This window comes from Heliconius melpomene, chromosome 20 (assembly GCF_056956725.1).
Source record: "Heliconius melpomene rosina isolate 202511_hmr_F chromosome 20, ASM5695672v1, whole genome shotgun sequence".
NCBI classification, from domain to species: Eukaryota; Metazoa; Arthropoda; class Insecta; order Lepidoptera; family Nymphalidae; genus Heliconius; species Heliconius melpomene.
Window position 1 is genome coordinate 13,799,130 of NC_140408.1, and position 18,442 is coordinate 13,817,571.

General features: G+C 32.0%; 1 protein-coding gene across 2 annotated transcripts in view; it reads left to right on the forward strand.

Annotated features, from left to right (window-relative positions):
* Window positions 1–18,442, forward strand: part of LOC146528122 (scavenger receptor class B member 1-like) — a 54,935-nt gene that overhangs the window by 16,597 nt on the left and 19,896 nt on the right. Inside the window, exon 1 of one of the 2 annotated variants that reach the window (XM_085204671.1) lies at window positions 4,659–5,018. The exons of the other annotated variant lie outside the window; for it this stretch is intronic. Within the exon in view, the coding sequence (XP_085060797.1) occupies window positions 4,778–5,018 (241 nt within the window). The 5' untranslated portion in view covers window positions 4,659–4,777. Of the gene's footprint in view, window positions 1–4,658; window positions 5,019–18,442 lie in introns of those variants that run through there. 2 annotated transcript variants of the gene reach the window in all.

Here is an 18,442-nt window from a genome sequence, read left to right on the forward strand (position 1 = left end):
AGGAAAGTGAGAAACGGAGTGTCTTAACACTAAGTGAAACTGATTTGATCTGATTAAGAGTTGTGTATAGCTCAGTGCCTCGACACCAAAGCGACGAAATGAAAATATAAATGTAAATAAATATTTAATTTCCTCGAGTGGGGATCGAACCCACAACCGTCGCGTTAGATTCACACCCTTGTGCCGCTGCGCCACGAAGGACTCTTAATAATTTATTTTTAACGGCCGGAGTGAACCATAATAAAAGATTATAATAGTAATCTTTAAATCGATTATTAAAGAGTGAACATTCTAAATTCTATTATAAAATTATTTATTTTGTATTCAAGGGCTATTAGGGCTTAGATGTCTAGAATTAGTTAGGTAACTTAAATTAGGGTAAGCGATATTCACTTCGTTGAGATGGGTGTGCAATCGTAACGAAGAGCTAAGGGAACCCTAGGGACGAGAAATAAAGATAAACATGAAACGTCTAGTTATCGCTTCAAAAAACAATTATGAATCGTTTTTTACTAGTGGGCCCGTGCGGCTACACCCGCTTGAATTATACAAATATTTATAAATACTCTTAGTATTTAAAAAAAACGGACCTAACTAAGTACTTTAAATTGACATAACTTTTTTATTTATAAACCAATTGTAATAAAATAAACCTAAATGTTTTCGGGAGCTTGCCAGAATCTAATACTGAAAACCGCATCTAAATCGGTTAAGCCGATTTTGAGATTAGCGAAAACAAACGCACAGACAAACAGACAAAAAATTTAAAAACCATTGTTTTGGGTTCTATTACGTGTAATTAAGTCACACTTTTCCACCTTTTCTGCGTCTATTACAAATGTAATCTTCTCCTATTCCGAGATCATCTCTAGGCTTATTAGGCTTACTAGTTACTGAAGTCTGAAAAGTTCCAATATTCAGGTACTGGCTCCATCATCACACCAGTTCGTTGATGCCATAATAGTATATTGTCACCTATGTTAGGTACGTATAACAGCCAAACTTCATGAGGATATAATTATTACAAGTGATGCAATTCATATTTTTAGATTTTATTATATAATATTTTATTTATTATTTATTACATAATTTATTAAATCCAAATAAAAACAACATAAAATGCTTTCAACATCATAAAAATAAAAACAATCAGCTTCACGCTGTATCCTGCTCACAGTATGGTAGGCAATGGGACACCCCGTTCCTCACTTTTCGTCGAATTTCAACACCATTTTTTTGTATAACATTTTAAAGAACAAATCATTTGAAAATTACGGCTAGTGACCAAATTTAATATTTTTTAATATTTATAACCTAATTAAAATTCGTGTTGAATCGTTGGACATTCAATAAAAAAAAAAAAAAACATCATGAGTCGCTAAAAACACGCTTTTCTTGTATATTTTTAGACGCAAATATTGTATTTATGTATCGCGCTTTATGTCATTTATTTTCTTCTTTATTTTGATTCCTTCAAGTGGGAATCGAACCCACAACCGCCGAATTCACAATCAAACAGCCACATGGGCGCCAATATATCACTAACAGTAATATGTTATTATACTTTGTTTAAGCTTCGTATCGGGTTTTACCAAAAGGAACAAAAAACTGTAATTAATTTCGTACATACGAAATATTTTTAATTGCAGATTTTTTTTATCGAAAAATAAGTTTTAATTTTTGTGGCGCAGTGGTCTTTTATATATCTATATCTAGATAATAATCTAGATATATAAAATATATAAAATAATAATGCTATAATTATGTGGTCAATTAACATAACTAATTTTTTTTTCATTTTGGGAAGACAAGGAGTGGCTTTAAGTTGTGCCTTGCCACTTTTTGAAATTTAACGTAAATAAGGGAAAGAATTGTTTAATTGATACTAGGGTTTCTCGGCCTATGCTGCTACGCGGGATACATTTTAACACAAAGTGAGAACTTTAACACAATTAAAGAAAATTAATATTTATGGTTATTTCATAGATAAAAAAACATTATAAACATAAGTATATTTGTAGTACATTTAGTTTGAAATTGATACGGAAGCCTCGGAATGCGGGTCTGACTCGCACTTAACCTGTTTTTTTTTTAATATAAATGTAAATAAATATTTTATTTCTTCGAGTGACGATCGAACCCATGACCGTCGCAATACAGTTACACCCACCCAGCCACGACGGGCTCATACTCGTATATACAAAATTACAATATTTTATTAATAGTATAAAAGCAAGTCTTATGTTGTTTGTAAATAAATAAATATGACATTGCAATGACCTTCTTAAAGTATTGCATCGTTAAATAACCAAAATATTCGCCAATCGAAAATATTATCACTATACATATCTATATATATGTATGTACTAAAATTATAAAGCTCATTTTGTTTGGTTGAACGCGCTTATCTCAGGAACTACTCATTTGAATTAACAAATTCTTTAAGTGTTTATACAGGCTATATAACATTATACATTGTAAGCGTGACGCGACGGTTAAAACAACATAATAAAAAAGTCACTTATTTAGTCAGAATTTGAAAATGTAATTAGAAAAACATGAAATGAAACATGTTCATTGGAAATAAAGAAAATACTTATTTTTTTACCCATGGGTGTAGGCGGATTGGGGGGTTGGCATATAAGCAATGCCAAACCCTGAATTAACTGGAACCCCAGATTTTTTATGAATAAAGTTGAACTATAAAAGAAATCCTTGACACAAAAATATTAGCTCCTAACGAAAGTGAAAAACGACTGCCAATGTTTTTATTAACTTACATTATATCTTATTGTAAATTCGTAAATTATACATCAACCTATAAAGATAGAATTGTATACTTATAATAGATACATCAAATTTTCGTAGCACATTGTCATTAAACCAAATAAACTGGAGACCAGGTCTGCCCTGAAAAATGAAAGCGTGACCATACGATCACGCTTTCACCACATTCTCAGTTCAAATAAAAAACTTATCGGAAGTGGTTATTGAAGAAAAAACCAGACTAACCTTGAATCAAGATCAAGTCCACTCAATTGACATTATAAATCAAAATCAGTAAAAAAACTAAGGCCGTCACACAAGGGTGTGAGCATGGTGGTAGTGGGTTCTCTTCACCAAGGCAACAGCCCGGCGCGGCGTTGAGTTCCACTATTCATCACATGCCCCGAAAAATTCGGCGAAAAGGAGTATCTTAACACTAGGTTCCGTCTCTCTACCCTGCTATTTGCTGGTTACTGCGTGAAACTGTACATATCAGTAAAAAAACAAACAGTCATTAATAGGTGCACAAACATTAATTCTAGAAATTTCTCACACACATTGACTCATACAGTATTGTAAGTATAAAGTAAATAAAAAAAGATAAGTACAATTTGTATAAAAACCTTTGTAAGTAATGATGATATAAAAACTTATCAAAAGATTTGCATGCACTTGAATAATTTACTTTGCAAAGTGCTTAAAGCAGTATAAGTGATTCTAAAAATGGTGTTGCTGGTTCGATTATTTTATAGAGGAAAGAGTCTCCTCTCTAGTCTCTAGGGAACCTGGTCCGTTCCCGTTAAAACAATTCCGTATGCTAATTCAGAAATTCAGAATTCTGGAGGCAAGCTTTATTTAGTTACCAGAGCGAGGAAATTAACGTATTAAATATTTAATTTCCTAGAGTAGGAATCGAACCCACACCCTGTCGTGTTTACTTACAGTCGCATACTTGTGCCCCTGCGCTACCAGTGGCCTCATTATCTTAGTTCAAATAAAATTTTAATTGACATAACTTATCTTCCTGTAACTTTTATTAAGTACCGTTATTTTTATATAAAATAATTATTTGTAATAACATTTAAAATATATTATACTTTTTATTTGTTTTATTATTTTGCATAATATTTTTAAATGTCGTTTTGGCGTCGTGACTTTTGTCAGTTCAAGTATATTTTTTTTCGTTTTACGTTTAAACTCAGCCAGGTTATCCTCCAGAATCCTACATTTATTAGCTTCCCCCTGTATCCCACACTCAGTAGGGTAGGCAGAGGGAACCTTGTGTTAATACACTCCGTTTCTCGCTTTCCGCCGAATTCACTGCGTGTTTAGTGGCGGAAGTCAACGCCGCACTTTGCCTCGACATCAGAGCGAAGAAATGAAAATATAAATTTAAATAAATATTTGAGGATCCTACATCCTACCCGAAATCAAGGCATTTCGTGTTGAATGGCGGAGCTCAACGCTGAACTTTATATTAGCCGGGCGACCTTATAAAAATAATAAATTCCCATGAATGGAAATCGAATTCGAACCATCGCCGTTGCAGTCAGACGCTGTCACACTTCTCAGACAGCCTTTCATTGCCCTATATCATAGCAAAACAAAAACAAAAGGAAATTTCCAATCGATTAAATCTTATTGTATGTTTTAGAAAAAAGAAATCCACATATCAATTTTTTATTATTTTATATTTTTTCTGTTAAACATTCTATTTACATTATTTTTTGAAAATTACTAAAAAAATAGTTCTTTCACGCCGTTTCCGTTTAGGCCAATTAAAAAAAATGTGACACTGACACTGACCGCAAAGCGAAATGACATTACGAACAGGTTTTATAAAATCGCTACACATACATACATACACCTATATATAAATGTGCGTTTCTCGTAAACACTCATTTACTCGATAGACGGCGAATGACGTGTTTGCGTGCAGCGTGAAAAGTCTAAAACGAGTGTTGCGTGAAACTTAGTGTCTAGTGTTCAGTGACAGAGTTGGTGACAAAAAATGAAAGAATTAGTGCAAATTTGGAATCGCGTCACTGGAAAGCAGTATTCATCTGTTAGTTGTAATGACAAGGAGTTAAAGGATCTGTCGAATAGAGTGAAGAGTTTGGACACTAACTTCGATAGTGCCTCAGAGTGTGAAGGTTTGGGTAGATTAGACGATTTGCAATTTAACGAGAAGAAAATTATTAATCGTTTGTTTAAGAAGCAAAAGAACGGTGTTTTATCGAGGAAGCCTAAATGTAAGTTTTTTTATTTATGCATATTTTTATATTGTTTTATGTTTAGTCTTTTTTAAGCAAATTATGAATGAAACATAATATTTCTTTGTTAAATACGAACGTAATTTAGTTTTTTTTATATTTTTGCGTCGAAAAAACTTAAATCATATATCAATATAAATTTTATTTTTTCTTACTTTGTTGTTATTATTATTAATGATCTTTCAGTTAAAATAAGTATTTTATTTTTACCTTCTTCTATTTCATATAAATCTATAATACCTCTTAATTTCATACATATCTGCTATTTTTTTTCTTTATTGAGAAATATTATTTTTTCATTTTCATTATTTTCTTTAAATAATTAAAAAACATTTATTAAGTTAAATAAAAGGAAAATAATAAAAATTCACATGACTATGGGAAATCCAATTGGAAAAAAATATATTTTAATAAATTAAATACAAGTAGGTAGCGATGAGCAAGAACAAAAATAACAATTGATTGTAAAAATGTCAAAAAAACGATGCAATTATTTTAAAATATTATGCACAAAGTTAAATAAAATATATAAAATATTTTTGCATGAATAATCTTATTTATATAAGATTTAAGTTTTATATATATTTTATTTCACGTCGTATCCCGATATAGGAGAATAAACAAAGGGAATCAGAGGGAAAAAAATGTGTTAAGAATCCGTTCTCGTATTTTTTTTAACAATTTTAACAAAAGTGAATGAAACATATATGAAGCAGCTACACAAAAAAAAAATTTTCCCATAAAAAGAATTACAAAAAAAATACGCAGGAAGGTATATAAATACCTGTTATATCTTAATAATTTTTTTTTTTCAATTTTATCGCTAATTCACTCATTATTAGCTTTTTAATTATCAAATATCGCGATGTACTTTATATCTTAAGTTACGCAACAGATTTTAATGCAGTTTTTACAAATGAACAGAATGATTCAGGAGGAAATTTAAAGAAAAAATAAATAATTAGTACAACCAAAATAGCCCACATAGGGTGATCCTGTAAGCGTAACATTAGTAAAATATAATTGTTTCTATAATTTTTTTAGGTTCCCTCTGTATTATGTTCATAACCGGGGAGATAGAGGGAACACGGGAACCTAATTTTTAAGAACTGTTTTATAATAATATGATATCATCGAGCTTATCTGATGATGGGCCCACGCCAGGACCCGAATAGTGGTACTAGTCAATCACTCCAGTTTAGGTTCATATAAAATTTGTATAAAACGTATTTATAGCTGTGCGCATTGCACTATATAAACGATTTTTTTCTTATTTCTTTAAAAGTATATGATTTTTTGTTTTACCACGTGATGCGAACTAAACTTTGTCCTTCACTTTTACGGGAATCAAACCCACAAGTAATGTACAGGTGTCGTTGACTATTTACAAGAAGTGTTTTTTTGAGTCATTATTTTTCTAAACATAGCAATAAGGAAACATAGTAGTTGAAGAAATCAACATTTATAACATTTTTTTCTGTTATTTTTAACGAAATATGCGTAAAATGTTATTTTGTATAAGATATATAAATAAGTTAGTGATGAGTCACTGCTTCTTTCCAAAGTTCAATTGAATCTTGTTCCATTTTTTGTATATTTTCGCCCGAAAATCAAATTAAAAATATAATATGTAATATTATTTAAAAATAAAATAAAAAGACAATCAAAATTAAATATTTGTATATTTGCTTGTTTTATTCATACTTTTTTTTATATACTTACTTAGTAGAAGGGCTTGTTCGGTTGAACGCGCTAATCTTAGGAACAACTGGTTTTAAATTTTTTTGTGGGATATTTCTTTTATAGAGGAAAGACTTGTATTATATCACTTTATAATGCTCGTGTGATGCAGGCACAGCCGCATGTGAAAGCTAGTCTAGTTAGAATCCTTTGGTAAGACACTCCGTTCTCCACTTTTAGCCTCTTCTTAAAACATTACGTAAATAGAGGTGATAAATATTAACATTCCTATATACAAACCACACACCTAAGAATTCCCCAAATGGGTAATCGAACCCACAACACATCACGTTTACAGTCTTCAATAATATAATAGATCACGCTAAGACAATTAAAAACTCAAATAAACAAACAAACAAAGATGCAAACATTTTTCAATAACATTTAAATATCAGAATTGACCTTTTTAAGAAAATCTAAGGTTGCAGGAAATATGAGCAATATGCATATATTGCATAATGTGAATATAAAACAAATAAGATAAATCCGTTGTGGATCAGTAACAGTGTCTGAGTGTAAACTCAATGGTTGTGGGCTCCATGTCCACTCGGGGGGTGTTTTTTTTTTTTTTATACCTTCACGCTGTATCACGCACATGGCTTTAGACATCGAGGACGGTTGTAGGTATATAAATTAAGGTCCACTTTTTCGTTCCGGTACGGTATTAGGTAAGTTCCATCTCTCTATACTCGACATCTCGAATTTAGGCTCAGAAGGTGGAGAAACGTTTCTTTAATAAAATATAACAAGATGAATCATCTTTCTATGACTTTATTTGAACTACTGGTCTTAGTAAGTTGACATTTGGCATGCAGGTATGTTAGGGAGTGTTAAAATTCCTACAGGAACGGAAAGGAACGGGTTCCCTTTTATATATTTTAAATCCACCCAAACACATGGGCTACGCCTAGTTTCCAACATATTATTTATTTATCAAATGATCAAAAATATTAACAAAATTAAAGATTAAAAAAAATATTGCAAAATTTTCTAGAAAATTCGAGTTGACTATCAATTAAAACTGTATTACCTGAGTCATGTGCATCGATGACCGCCAAAATATATTATTTAATGATTATTTAACTTACTTTGAACAGAAATAATCGATTAAAAATTGCATTCACATTCGATTATTATTTAGTTATACATAATATATACTTTTTTATTAATAGAACTTATAAATGGTTTCGCTCTCTCGCTTCGCTTTTAGCTTGCTTTGTTACAAAATGATAAAATAAATAAATTTATTGTTTATGTTTTAAACTTTTACAGTGTAATAAATAAAAAAGACAGAAATTAAGAAATTAAAAAAGTTATTATAAAAAAAAATAGGACAAAAATAAATCTCATACTTCACCATAATTTAAGTGCATATTTTATTTTTTTATTTAGTATCCATTTTTAGTAGTATAATAATGAATCGATATATACATAATTGTATAACTATTAACTGATAATGGTAGAATTATGTTAAACAGTATAAAAATCACATTCGATTAAATAAATCGAGGACGTCCTGGCGCAGCGGCGCGGGGTCTGGGCGGACCGTTGTGGGCTCGATTCCTACTCGGGGGAATAAATTATTTTCATGTCCTCCCTCTGGTAACAAGGTAAATCACTGAGTTTTTATACGTTAATATCAAAAATGACTAGAACGATATAAATGTAGTTTTCACTATTATTTTATTGAATTAGATTATTAATTAGATTAATTTTATTTTATTATGTTATTAGATCGCGGAAGTAAATCAGGTGAGAAAATAAATATTTTTATAAAAGGTACAAGGGGACGAAGCCGCGAGCAGGTCGCTAGTGTATTAATAATTTTAATACTTATCTATTTGTTATATAAGTAACATGTTTTTATATATCACCAATAATACCTTGAGAGTGACCTACAGTATTTGCCACGATCGGACATGGATCCCACTGCCCTTGGCCATAGAAGATAAAAATAGTTTCTTTCAATTTATTTAATTTATTACATATTTACGTTGATTTTCTGTTTTTTTTCTATGTAAATAGTACTAAACTTTTGTATGCAGATTCCCAGCTTTTATAGTCAAATGGAAATTTATAAATCAATCTAAGATCGATCTTGAAAGCTATCTTGAGATGCAGTTTTTTTCATAGATTATAATTTATGAATCAATATGGCATCTCAATTTCGCTCTCAAGCAGTCATACACATGGCAGAGCAGGCAGAGGGAACCTGGGAACCTAGTGTTAAGACACTCCGGCCCCAATAAAATACTTCCTTCCGAATTTTGGAGGTACGTCATGACTGGCCTCTATATAGATACATACTTAAAAAACATATAGATAATTATATATTTTATTACCGATCACTAAAATACATTAAAGACGATTTATGATTACCTCAATCAGGAAGTGAACTCACGTCCTTCTATTTCACGAACGATTTACTCGTAATAGTAACTGCAAGAGTAAAATAGGCCTACATTATAGTTTAATTTACCATAAAGAGGTAAACAACGTACCATGTTCATATTTTCCTTTGGACGTTGCACTGCGGAAATGTATAGGAAACCAGTACTAACTTCTTGGATTCCATAATACAGACCATCGTGGCGTAGTGGGACAGCATGTGAGTGTTAACGCGGTTGTCGGTTCGATTCCCACCCGACGAATAGGTTATTACATTCTCTTCGCCCTGATAACAAGGCAGAGTTAGATTTGGTTGAATTCCTCATGATGTGGGGAATCGAAATTTTAGCACTTGGTTATTTCTGCCAACACTGCTATGCGGGAAAAAGCGTGAATCTGATTTATTCTTAATATATTATTAGCGACCCAAACGCGACTTCGCCCGCTTAAACTTATTGTTTTATTATAATCAAATATACACAATTATTGACTGTAAACTTTCACGTAAATTCGTACAGTATCATCCATCTTCTCAAATATTTACGAGTATAATATTAGTATTATATTCGTAAATATGAAAGTTACGATTTTGGAGACAAAACACAATGTTGAGACACTCCGTCCTCCACTTTTCGCTCAATTTCGAGTTTCTTTGGGTTTGAGCGGTTTTCAGTGCGCTTTTTCTTTACCATAGGCAAGAAAAGAAAATTTATTTATTCAAGATTCCCCGGAACGAGAATCAAATCCACGAACATGGAAATGAAACAAGGCGTCAACATAATAGATACAACGTATATATTTTTATCATGTATCTAATAACCAATTAAATTATAGTTTTTTGTAATGTAATTTCATGTTATTATATGTAGTAGTGTATAGATGTAAGCCGATAAGTTAATTCTATACTATAGTATATTCTAGTAATTGTAGATGTTCTAATTGATATTCTGGTACAAATAGAAGTTCTTGATATAAATTTCTTGGAAAAATCTGAAAGCTAATTTTAAGGACGGGTTATGTTGTATTCTAAGCACGGTGTTGAGTTCCGCTATGTAACACGCGCTGTTTCGAAACTTAGGCAGAGCGTGAGGTACAGTATTTTAACAATGACTTTTCGTGAAATTTTATCTTTCTTTTAATTTTTAGTTTTAGTAAACGCAACGTTTGTGGGATTGACAATCTGAAGAATGAAGTTGCTATTTAATATTTTTATTTTGTCTCTCCATATATAGGTATATTAATAGATTAAAATTTTTATAAAGTTATGATAATTTTAGTTGTTAGCATAAAGTCTTAAACTAAATATGTAAATTTTATATTTAATATAAAGACATTTAGCAGTTAAAATGTGCTAATGCGATATTCATATCATATACTAGCGTGTGACAGACGACACATCGTGACATATAACGAGGAGACGTTTCTTGGGGAGTGACTGAAGAGGAAGCACTAAGAGATAATTTTCGAAGGTGCAGACGGGAAGCGAAAGCGCAAAACTGTAAGGCCGAAATTTCGAATTCCGACCGAATTCTGAAGACGTGTTGAGTGGCGGAATTGACACCGAGCTTTACCTTGTATACTAAAGCGAAGGAATAAAAATATTAAATATTTACACATTTACAATACTAATCTATATATATAAAAACTTTTACTATTATAACATTATTTAACAATATTTTTTTTTTGCTCCAAATTAAATTCAAAATAAACAATATAAATCGCGGAAATGAATCTATAAATAGTCCAAAGTCGCATCAAACTAGTCGATGATATGACTACCGGTCGGTTGTGAGTGGAAAGCTTCGAATCAAAATCCCGTTTATTGTAGGAAAAAATCATTTTTTTTAACAAAAACTACTGCCTACCTATTATTTATACGGGATACGGCGTGAAGGGTGATAGCAATAAAAAAATAACAATATTAACACGGTAGTTAACTAACAACAAATCTTCCTCATGTTAATTAGTAATTACTTGTAATAATAAAATTTATAGCAATCGCTTTACATGTGCTAATAATGTTATTTAAATAAATTTCTTATGACTCAGTGGTTGTGAGTACGTCTAGCTAAACACTAGACGACTGTGACGGTTGGGAGTTCGACTCCCATTCGGCGGTATTAATTGTTTTCATTTTCTGGTACGTAGAGTTTAGCACACGCCAAACGTATCAGGTTGTGGGTTTGATTCCAACTCGACGTAATGAAATATTTAATATTTTCGCTAATATTTCTAATATCTGGTGACGAGGCAAAATGCGGGATAGAGTTCCGCCGCTCAACACGCAGAATAAGGCGGAAAATGGGAAACGAAGTGCGAAATAGGAACGGAATTTCTTAACACAGGTCTCCAAAGTAAAAAAAATGAATTGGAAATAATTAATTTGTATAACATTTTATTATATGGCATGTATAATATAGTAAAAAACGTTTATTGCCTCAATGTAGACAAACATGAAGTGACTAACCCCGGTAGCGCAGTAGTAGCTATTATAAATGCTAATGCACCTTGCATTAACAGTTGCTAATACATACATCATTATATAAAATATTATAGAAATAACATTATTAATTCTGTTATCCACTTTTCCGCCGAATCTGGAGGCATTGCGTGTTTAGTGGCGGTGAGTTGCGGAACTTAACGCCGCACTTTGTAGGAAAAGTAAGTGTCTTAACACTAGGTTCCCAGGTACCCTCTGACTACCCCGCTATGTGCAGGATACAGGGTGAAGCTAAAAAAAAATTTATTTTGTTAATGAGTAGTGGGTTCATATCCTGTTAAGTAAAAAATACTAAATGAAGAGAGGTCACGTCAGATTCAATGTTAAAAAGCTTGATGTGTTTGTTTGGTTGAACGCGATAATCTCAGGAACTATTGATTTAATTAAATCGATCATTATATTATTTCTGCACTAATTTTCGTATGAATAATTATATTCTAATGACCTCCGTGTCATTAGAAGGCTATGTGAATTTGTTTTAGTTAACACGTATTGAAATTAATATGTAATAACTTTTTTTGTTTATCATAATTTCGAAATGTTTTTATTTTTATTTATTTTTTTTTCTATATTTTATTTATTTATTGTAGTAATATTATAATTCATACAAGTTCAAGTGAACTAATAAACTATTTCAAGAAAAGGCCAATGTTTTTCTTTGTTTTTATATTATTCCTCGGCCATGACTTACTCAACCTAATACTAGTATTGTAGATTCAAATCCTCGATAGAGAAAATATTTTCTTTACCCTATTATCACTCACACACCCCTTACATACTAGAAAATAAACCCGTCGTTTATTCTACCCAGGGTAGGCAAAGGGAACCTGGGAACCTAGTGTAAGAACACTGTTCTCCATTAAGACGTTGAGACAAGGCGTTGCGTGTTGAGTGGCGTAACTCAACGCCGCGCTGTACCTCGGTACCAGAACGAGGAAATGAAAACGTTATATATTTAATTTCCCCGATTGTTGATCGAACCCACAATTATTGCATTTGCAGTCAAACACTTTAGCCACTGCGCCACAACGGCCACCTATTATACATATAAAGGCAACAATTTAAATATTAAATCAGCATTGCAGGAAAGGGTATTTAAACGTGATCGTTTCGATTAGATTGCAATTTTAGTGAAGTGACAATTTGTAAGAACATCACGTACCAACACTCAGCTGGGTTTTATAAATATTTATATATTGTGGATATATCATTTATACTCGTATGTATACTAGGCTTTTATTGCTGCTTCATCTCCGTGTTGAAATGAGAACAGCTAAGATTTGCGTATGATACACATGCTTATGATTCTTCTTCTTATTCTTCTTCTCGTGATATTCTTAGTGCCCGATGTACCTCAGACTACAGCGAACAGTGGATTATATAAAACATATAATTGTAATTGTAGATTTTTTTTTTTTAAATTACTTCTTCAATTTCAACCGGATCTCATAAACAGAACATAACCAAATTCTTATCAAAATACCCCTGAAGAGTAGTCCTTTCCAATAAAAAAAATATCGAAATCGTAAAATCGTAAAAGAACATAACCAGCATAAAAAATACAGTCGTATTGAAAACCTTATTTTCTTAGAAAAATCGGTTAAAAATATAAGTGAGAAATAAATTAACTTCGATACTTATATAGTATTTGACCTAAACGGTATTGATCCCGCGATCTTTGTTTTAACTGTCATCTATTATTATTAAACGTTTATAATTATGATATGTGCCTTGTTTGTCACCTTTGTTATGTCACCTTTGTGCAAATTAATATTTGAAAAGCGACTGTAAATCGACGGTTGTGGGCTCGATTCCAATTAGGAAGAATGATCATTTTTATTAGTTTCACTCATGCCGAAAGGCTGTACCGCCCAATTTTTGAGATATTGCAGGTTGAGTAGCGGAACATAATGCCGCGTTTTGTCTCGTAACCAGATGATTTGACAGATTTTAACTATTTTCATTGCCTGTCTCGTATAGACGGCGTTTAATACTATCAATCACACGTAATAACTCAAAAATTGAACGGAAGTTGAGGGGAACGGAGTGCCTTATCACTATAGGTTTCCTTTGCCTATCCTACCAGCGGCGGAGAAAACTGGCTCCCTCGTTACCACTTAAGCGATAATTCTTATCGAGCTACGTCGAAATTCTTACACTGTTGCTACAATTTGGTACAACATTTTCTATATTTATTTTCGTTCTATATTTATTTATTTCCTTAAATAAATATAGAATTTTCTGGACAAAGTCAAATTCTAAACATGTTTTCATACTATTAAATTTTCCATATTATTAAACCAGTTTTCTTATTATTTTCGTTTCTAAACACGCTTAATATATTGCTTGTAATAATTTACGTAGTTATTTTTAATTCGTTTTTAAGAAGAAAAAAAACTTGTCGTGAATTAGTTAATTAAATATGTGTACAATTTATAAAATTGTAATGAACATAGTGTAGTTTTTAATAGTGTTTTTCTCATACAAAATTACCATTAACCAGTTCCTGTACTGTATATCTACTATATAAAGCCAGTGGGTTCGATCCCCACTCGAGGAAACGAAATATTTATTTATTCATTTCTTCCCCACCTTTTGTCTTGTGGGAAAAAATAATATTATGTATATAAATCTATAACGATGCTTTATTTTTATCAGAACTGGTTTTTCTTATTATATAGAAACCAGTATTGGAACTGATTATTATACATATATTTAATGTTGATTTGACAAATAAGTATATAAATAAAAAAATATTTAAAAAAACAAAAATCCCAACTGCAAAATCGAAGAGTTCACACAACAATCACACACTTAACAACGACGACTAGCTTAGTAATGGAATATCTATATAGATAATATACAAAATTTCTATATATACAAATATCTCTAAATGTGCAAAAGCACTTTAAAATATTATAGAATTATTATACAACGATTATTTATTTACATATTATTTTTCGCAAAGTAAATTATTCAGAATCTCCATAACAAGAAATTTTAGTCGTTTAATAAATCAATGTATAGGTTATAAATACATATATTTTTTAATAAATAGTATAAGCTACAAAAACACGTTTTTCACCGATATTCAAGTAAAAATATTTAGAGAAAGATACTTTTTTAAGAAAACGTGTAAAATTTTAAAGTAGCGGGACTCGAAAGTCGAAACCGCGTCTCCCGTTTACCGTCCAAGCGTTCTCACCACTAAGCCATACGTTCTTATCAAAACATATAATTATGAGATTTTGTAGAAACTGGAAAATATTGAATCACGCATTCATAAATTTTAATAAGTGTATAGGAATTTTAGCGTAACTCGATGGAGAACGCATGCCTTAATTGACGAGCGCTTGGATTGTCCTAATCGGAGAGACCCGGGTTCGATTTCCGCTACCATTTTTATTTTCCACATTAGGTTAGCCAGAGATAACGGTATCTGCATACTTCTCTAGTATCGTCCTCTGTCATTAACCTCGTCTTAGGCAGAGGAAGACACTCCGCCGAATTGTGGAAGAATTGCTTATTGAGTAATCCTCGTCTATCATTCTGTGATACATTTTTTATTAATTACTTAAATTTACACTGTTCTATATTAAACAAGGATATAAATACATGGTTTAGCTAATTAATTTCCATATTACCCTTAATATATATTTTATTTATCATCATAATAGATGGTCACGTTTTGTTGCGTCATCCATTAAAGAACTGATCGATAAGAGTACCTACTATTGGGTTATTTTCTGATTAAATTATGAAAGTAATTTAATTTTTTTTCGTAGCCTAGTGAACCTAGTGTTAAGACACTCCGTTCTCATTAAGACATCTCCGCTCCCCACTTACCGCCGAATTTTAGAGAAACAAGCTAAAATCGAACCCACAACTACGATTCCATACAATATATCACACGCACTATTACATATAATTATTAAACTTAATTTATACGTAATAATGCACCCTCTGTCTTGCTCCAGTTATATTATTCATATTTTCTTGAGGCGAGGCAAAGCGCGGCGTTGAGTACCGCCACTCAACACGTAAAGCTGATTTGATTTTGTTTCTGTCTTGCTCCAAATGGGGATTGAACTTACGGACCACGTGCTTACAGTCTAAACTATTAGGTACGTAAAATAATACCATATTACGTAATTTTAAGCTTAAATTAAATATGGCATGTCTTTTATGTCTTTATAGCTCCAAAAATTTTAATTATTAAGCAAATAAAGATCAGCACAGTTGTTTTATGTTAATTGTATTTGGACAGGACGAGAACCGGCTTATGTGGGTAGATAGATATGTATTTACATATATATTATGTATTTTATATATATGTAATAATTCGTGGGATATTTTGTATGGGATGGTGGTCGTTGATTTGGTTTTTGCTTCAGAATATATTTGTGTTCCTCCAGAATTCGGTGGACAGGGACGGGGGTGTCCAAATGGGAACGGATTGTCTTAACGACGAGGTTCCCAGGTTCCCTCTTCCTGCCCTGCTATGTGCAAGATACAGTGAGAAGCTAGCTATATATCTGTTATTATGCGAAACGTATAATTACAAATACAACGCATAAATACAAAATAAGAAAATGTTCCTAGCATTCCAGGGGTTCATTGTGAGGATATGTAATCCATATAGATAAATGGACAATCGGATTATTTTTGGGTTCCTATAAAGATGCTAACAACATAAATAAGTTGTAACAAGCATATAAGAATGTCGACGTAGCTCGATGAGAACGTATGGCTTAGTGGTCAGAGTGCTTCGACGGTCAACAGGAGGCGCGGGTTCAAATGCCGTTATGTTCAAATTTTTATACATTTCCTAACAAAGTATCAAACTCTATTAGATTATGTTTGTTGTTGTTATGTTCTGTGCATAATTATAAGTTTGGCCTCAAATTCATAATGTATCTAAATCGAACCAGTAATAGAGGTAGTATAATATAGATACAGTTAGAACATTTAAGATTAATTGCTTGACCTAGAGGACTGAATATAAATAATTTACATAATTATAACCATCAATAATTATTGTAAATTAAAAAAAATATATAAGACACTCATAATTTTTACAGTATTGATGTTTTTTCCGACAAGTTTTTTCAAAAAAAGCAGGAGGTCTAGAATCATCGAATCCAGTTTTTTTTGTAATAATTTTATAAATGCATACATTTTGTATAATATTATCTTACGATCGACCCAAAAGATGCTACGCCCACCTAAAATTATTGGTAATATTATAGCCAAATTATGCAAAATCTTAACATGATGTAAAAACTGTATTATTCTAAAGTTCCATCTAAAACGGTTCAGTATTTTTTGCGTGAAATTGGAACAAACATCCATCCATACAAACTGTCATGTTTATAAATTAAAATATCCCGCACATCGCAAGGTAGGCAGAGGGAACCTAATGTTAAGGCACTCCATTCACCACTGTCCGTCGAATTTTTCGAGGATTTGCGTGTTGAGTTCAACTTAACGCCGGGCTTTGGCCTTGGTGCCAGAGTGAAGAAAAGAAACTATTAATAAGTTATAAATTATTCCCCTGAATGGGTATCGAACCCATAGACGTCGCGTTACAGTCACACTCCATGTGCCTCGGAACACTAGCCTCAGTCATATTTATAGGATTATAAAATAAATAAAATAAATATAGTAGGATATGTTGTCGTGGCTCAGTGGTAGTATCTGACTGTAAACTGTGATTATTAAGGATTCGATCCTCACTCGAAGGTATTAATTATTTACAGTATTCCGCTCCGGCAAAACTAATCGCGGTGTTGAGTTCCGCCACTTGACACGGAATACCTTAAAAAATCGGTGTTACTCTGAGTTACCCCGTTTGAGGTATTCTGTGGTCACTTCTTCACCCAGATTCCTTCTACCTACCGGTATGAGCGAGATTGGAATGTGTGAAGCTAAAAAAAATTGCGATTTAAACAAATATTTTAAATATTTTACACACGCCAAAAAAAGTTGTTTAGTCACGCCGATTTGATCGGTGTGCAAAATTTACCGAATAGACGTTGTAATTTAAGCTATAATACATATTGAGGTAGAACAAAAAACATCATTTTCCTTGTAACAGATTAATGTCTAAATAACCGGTCAAGTGCGAGTCGGGCTCTCGGACCGAGGGTTCCGTATCAATTTTATGATTGTGATTGCTCAATCGAAGTTGACAAACTTATATTTGCAGGCGTATGCGCTAATATTACGTGAAATTAACTACAAATCTAAGTTGGTTTACAGTTTTTTTTATATTACGGTGTACCTATAAGTTAACAATTTTCGAGATTTTTGTATGGAAGTATTCCATTACGCGTTGATTACGCGTTTTGATTACGCGTTGAAACAAATACATAAAATAGATCCTAAAGGGGTTACCTATTTTATTTATTTGAGATACAGAACCCTAAATAATGATACCATCTAGTTCCGGCTCCTTTATAATTATAATAAATTTATATATATATACATGAATATTCGCAAAACATGAGAAAAAAATTGACAGGTCGGAAGTTTAATTATTTTTATGTATACATTTTTTGTTATTATGACGCACTTCAGTCCTGGCCGCGCCACAGGGGCACGAGCGTGCGACTGTGAATGCGATAGGCAGTGGGTTCGATTTCTATTCGGCGAGGAAATTAAAATATAAATTTTTAATTTCCTCGCCCTGGTAACGAGACAAAGCGTGGCGTTCAATACGCAATGCTTTCAGAATTCGGCGGAAAGTGGGGGAAGGAAGTGTTGTAATGGGAAC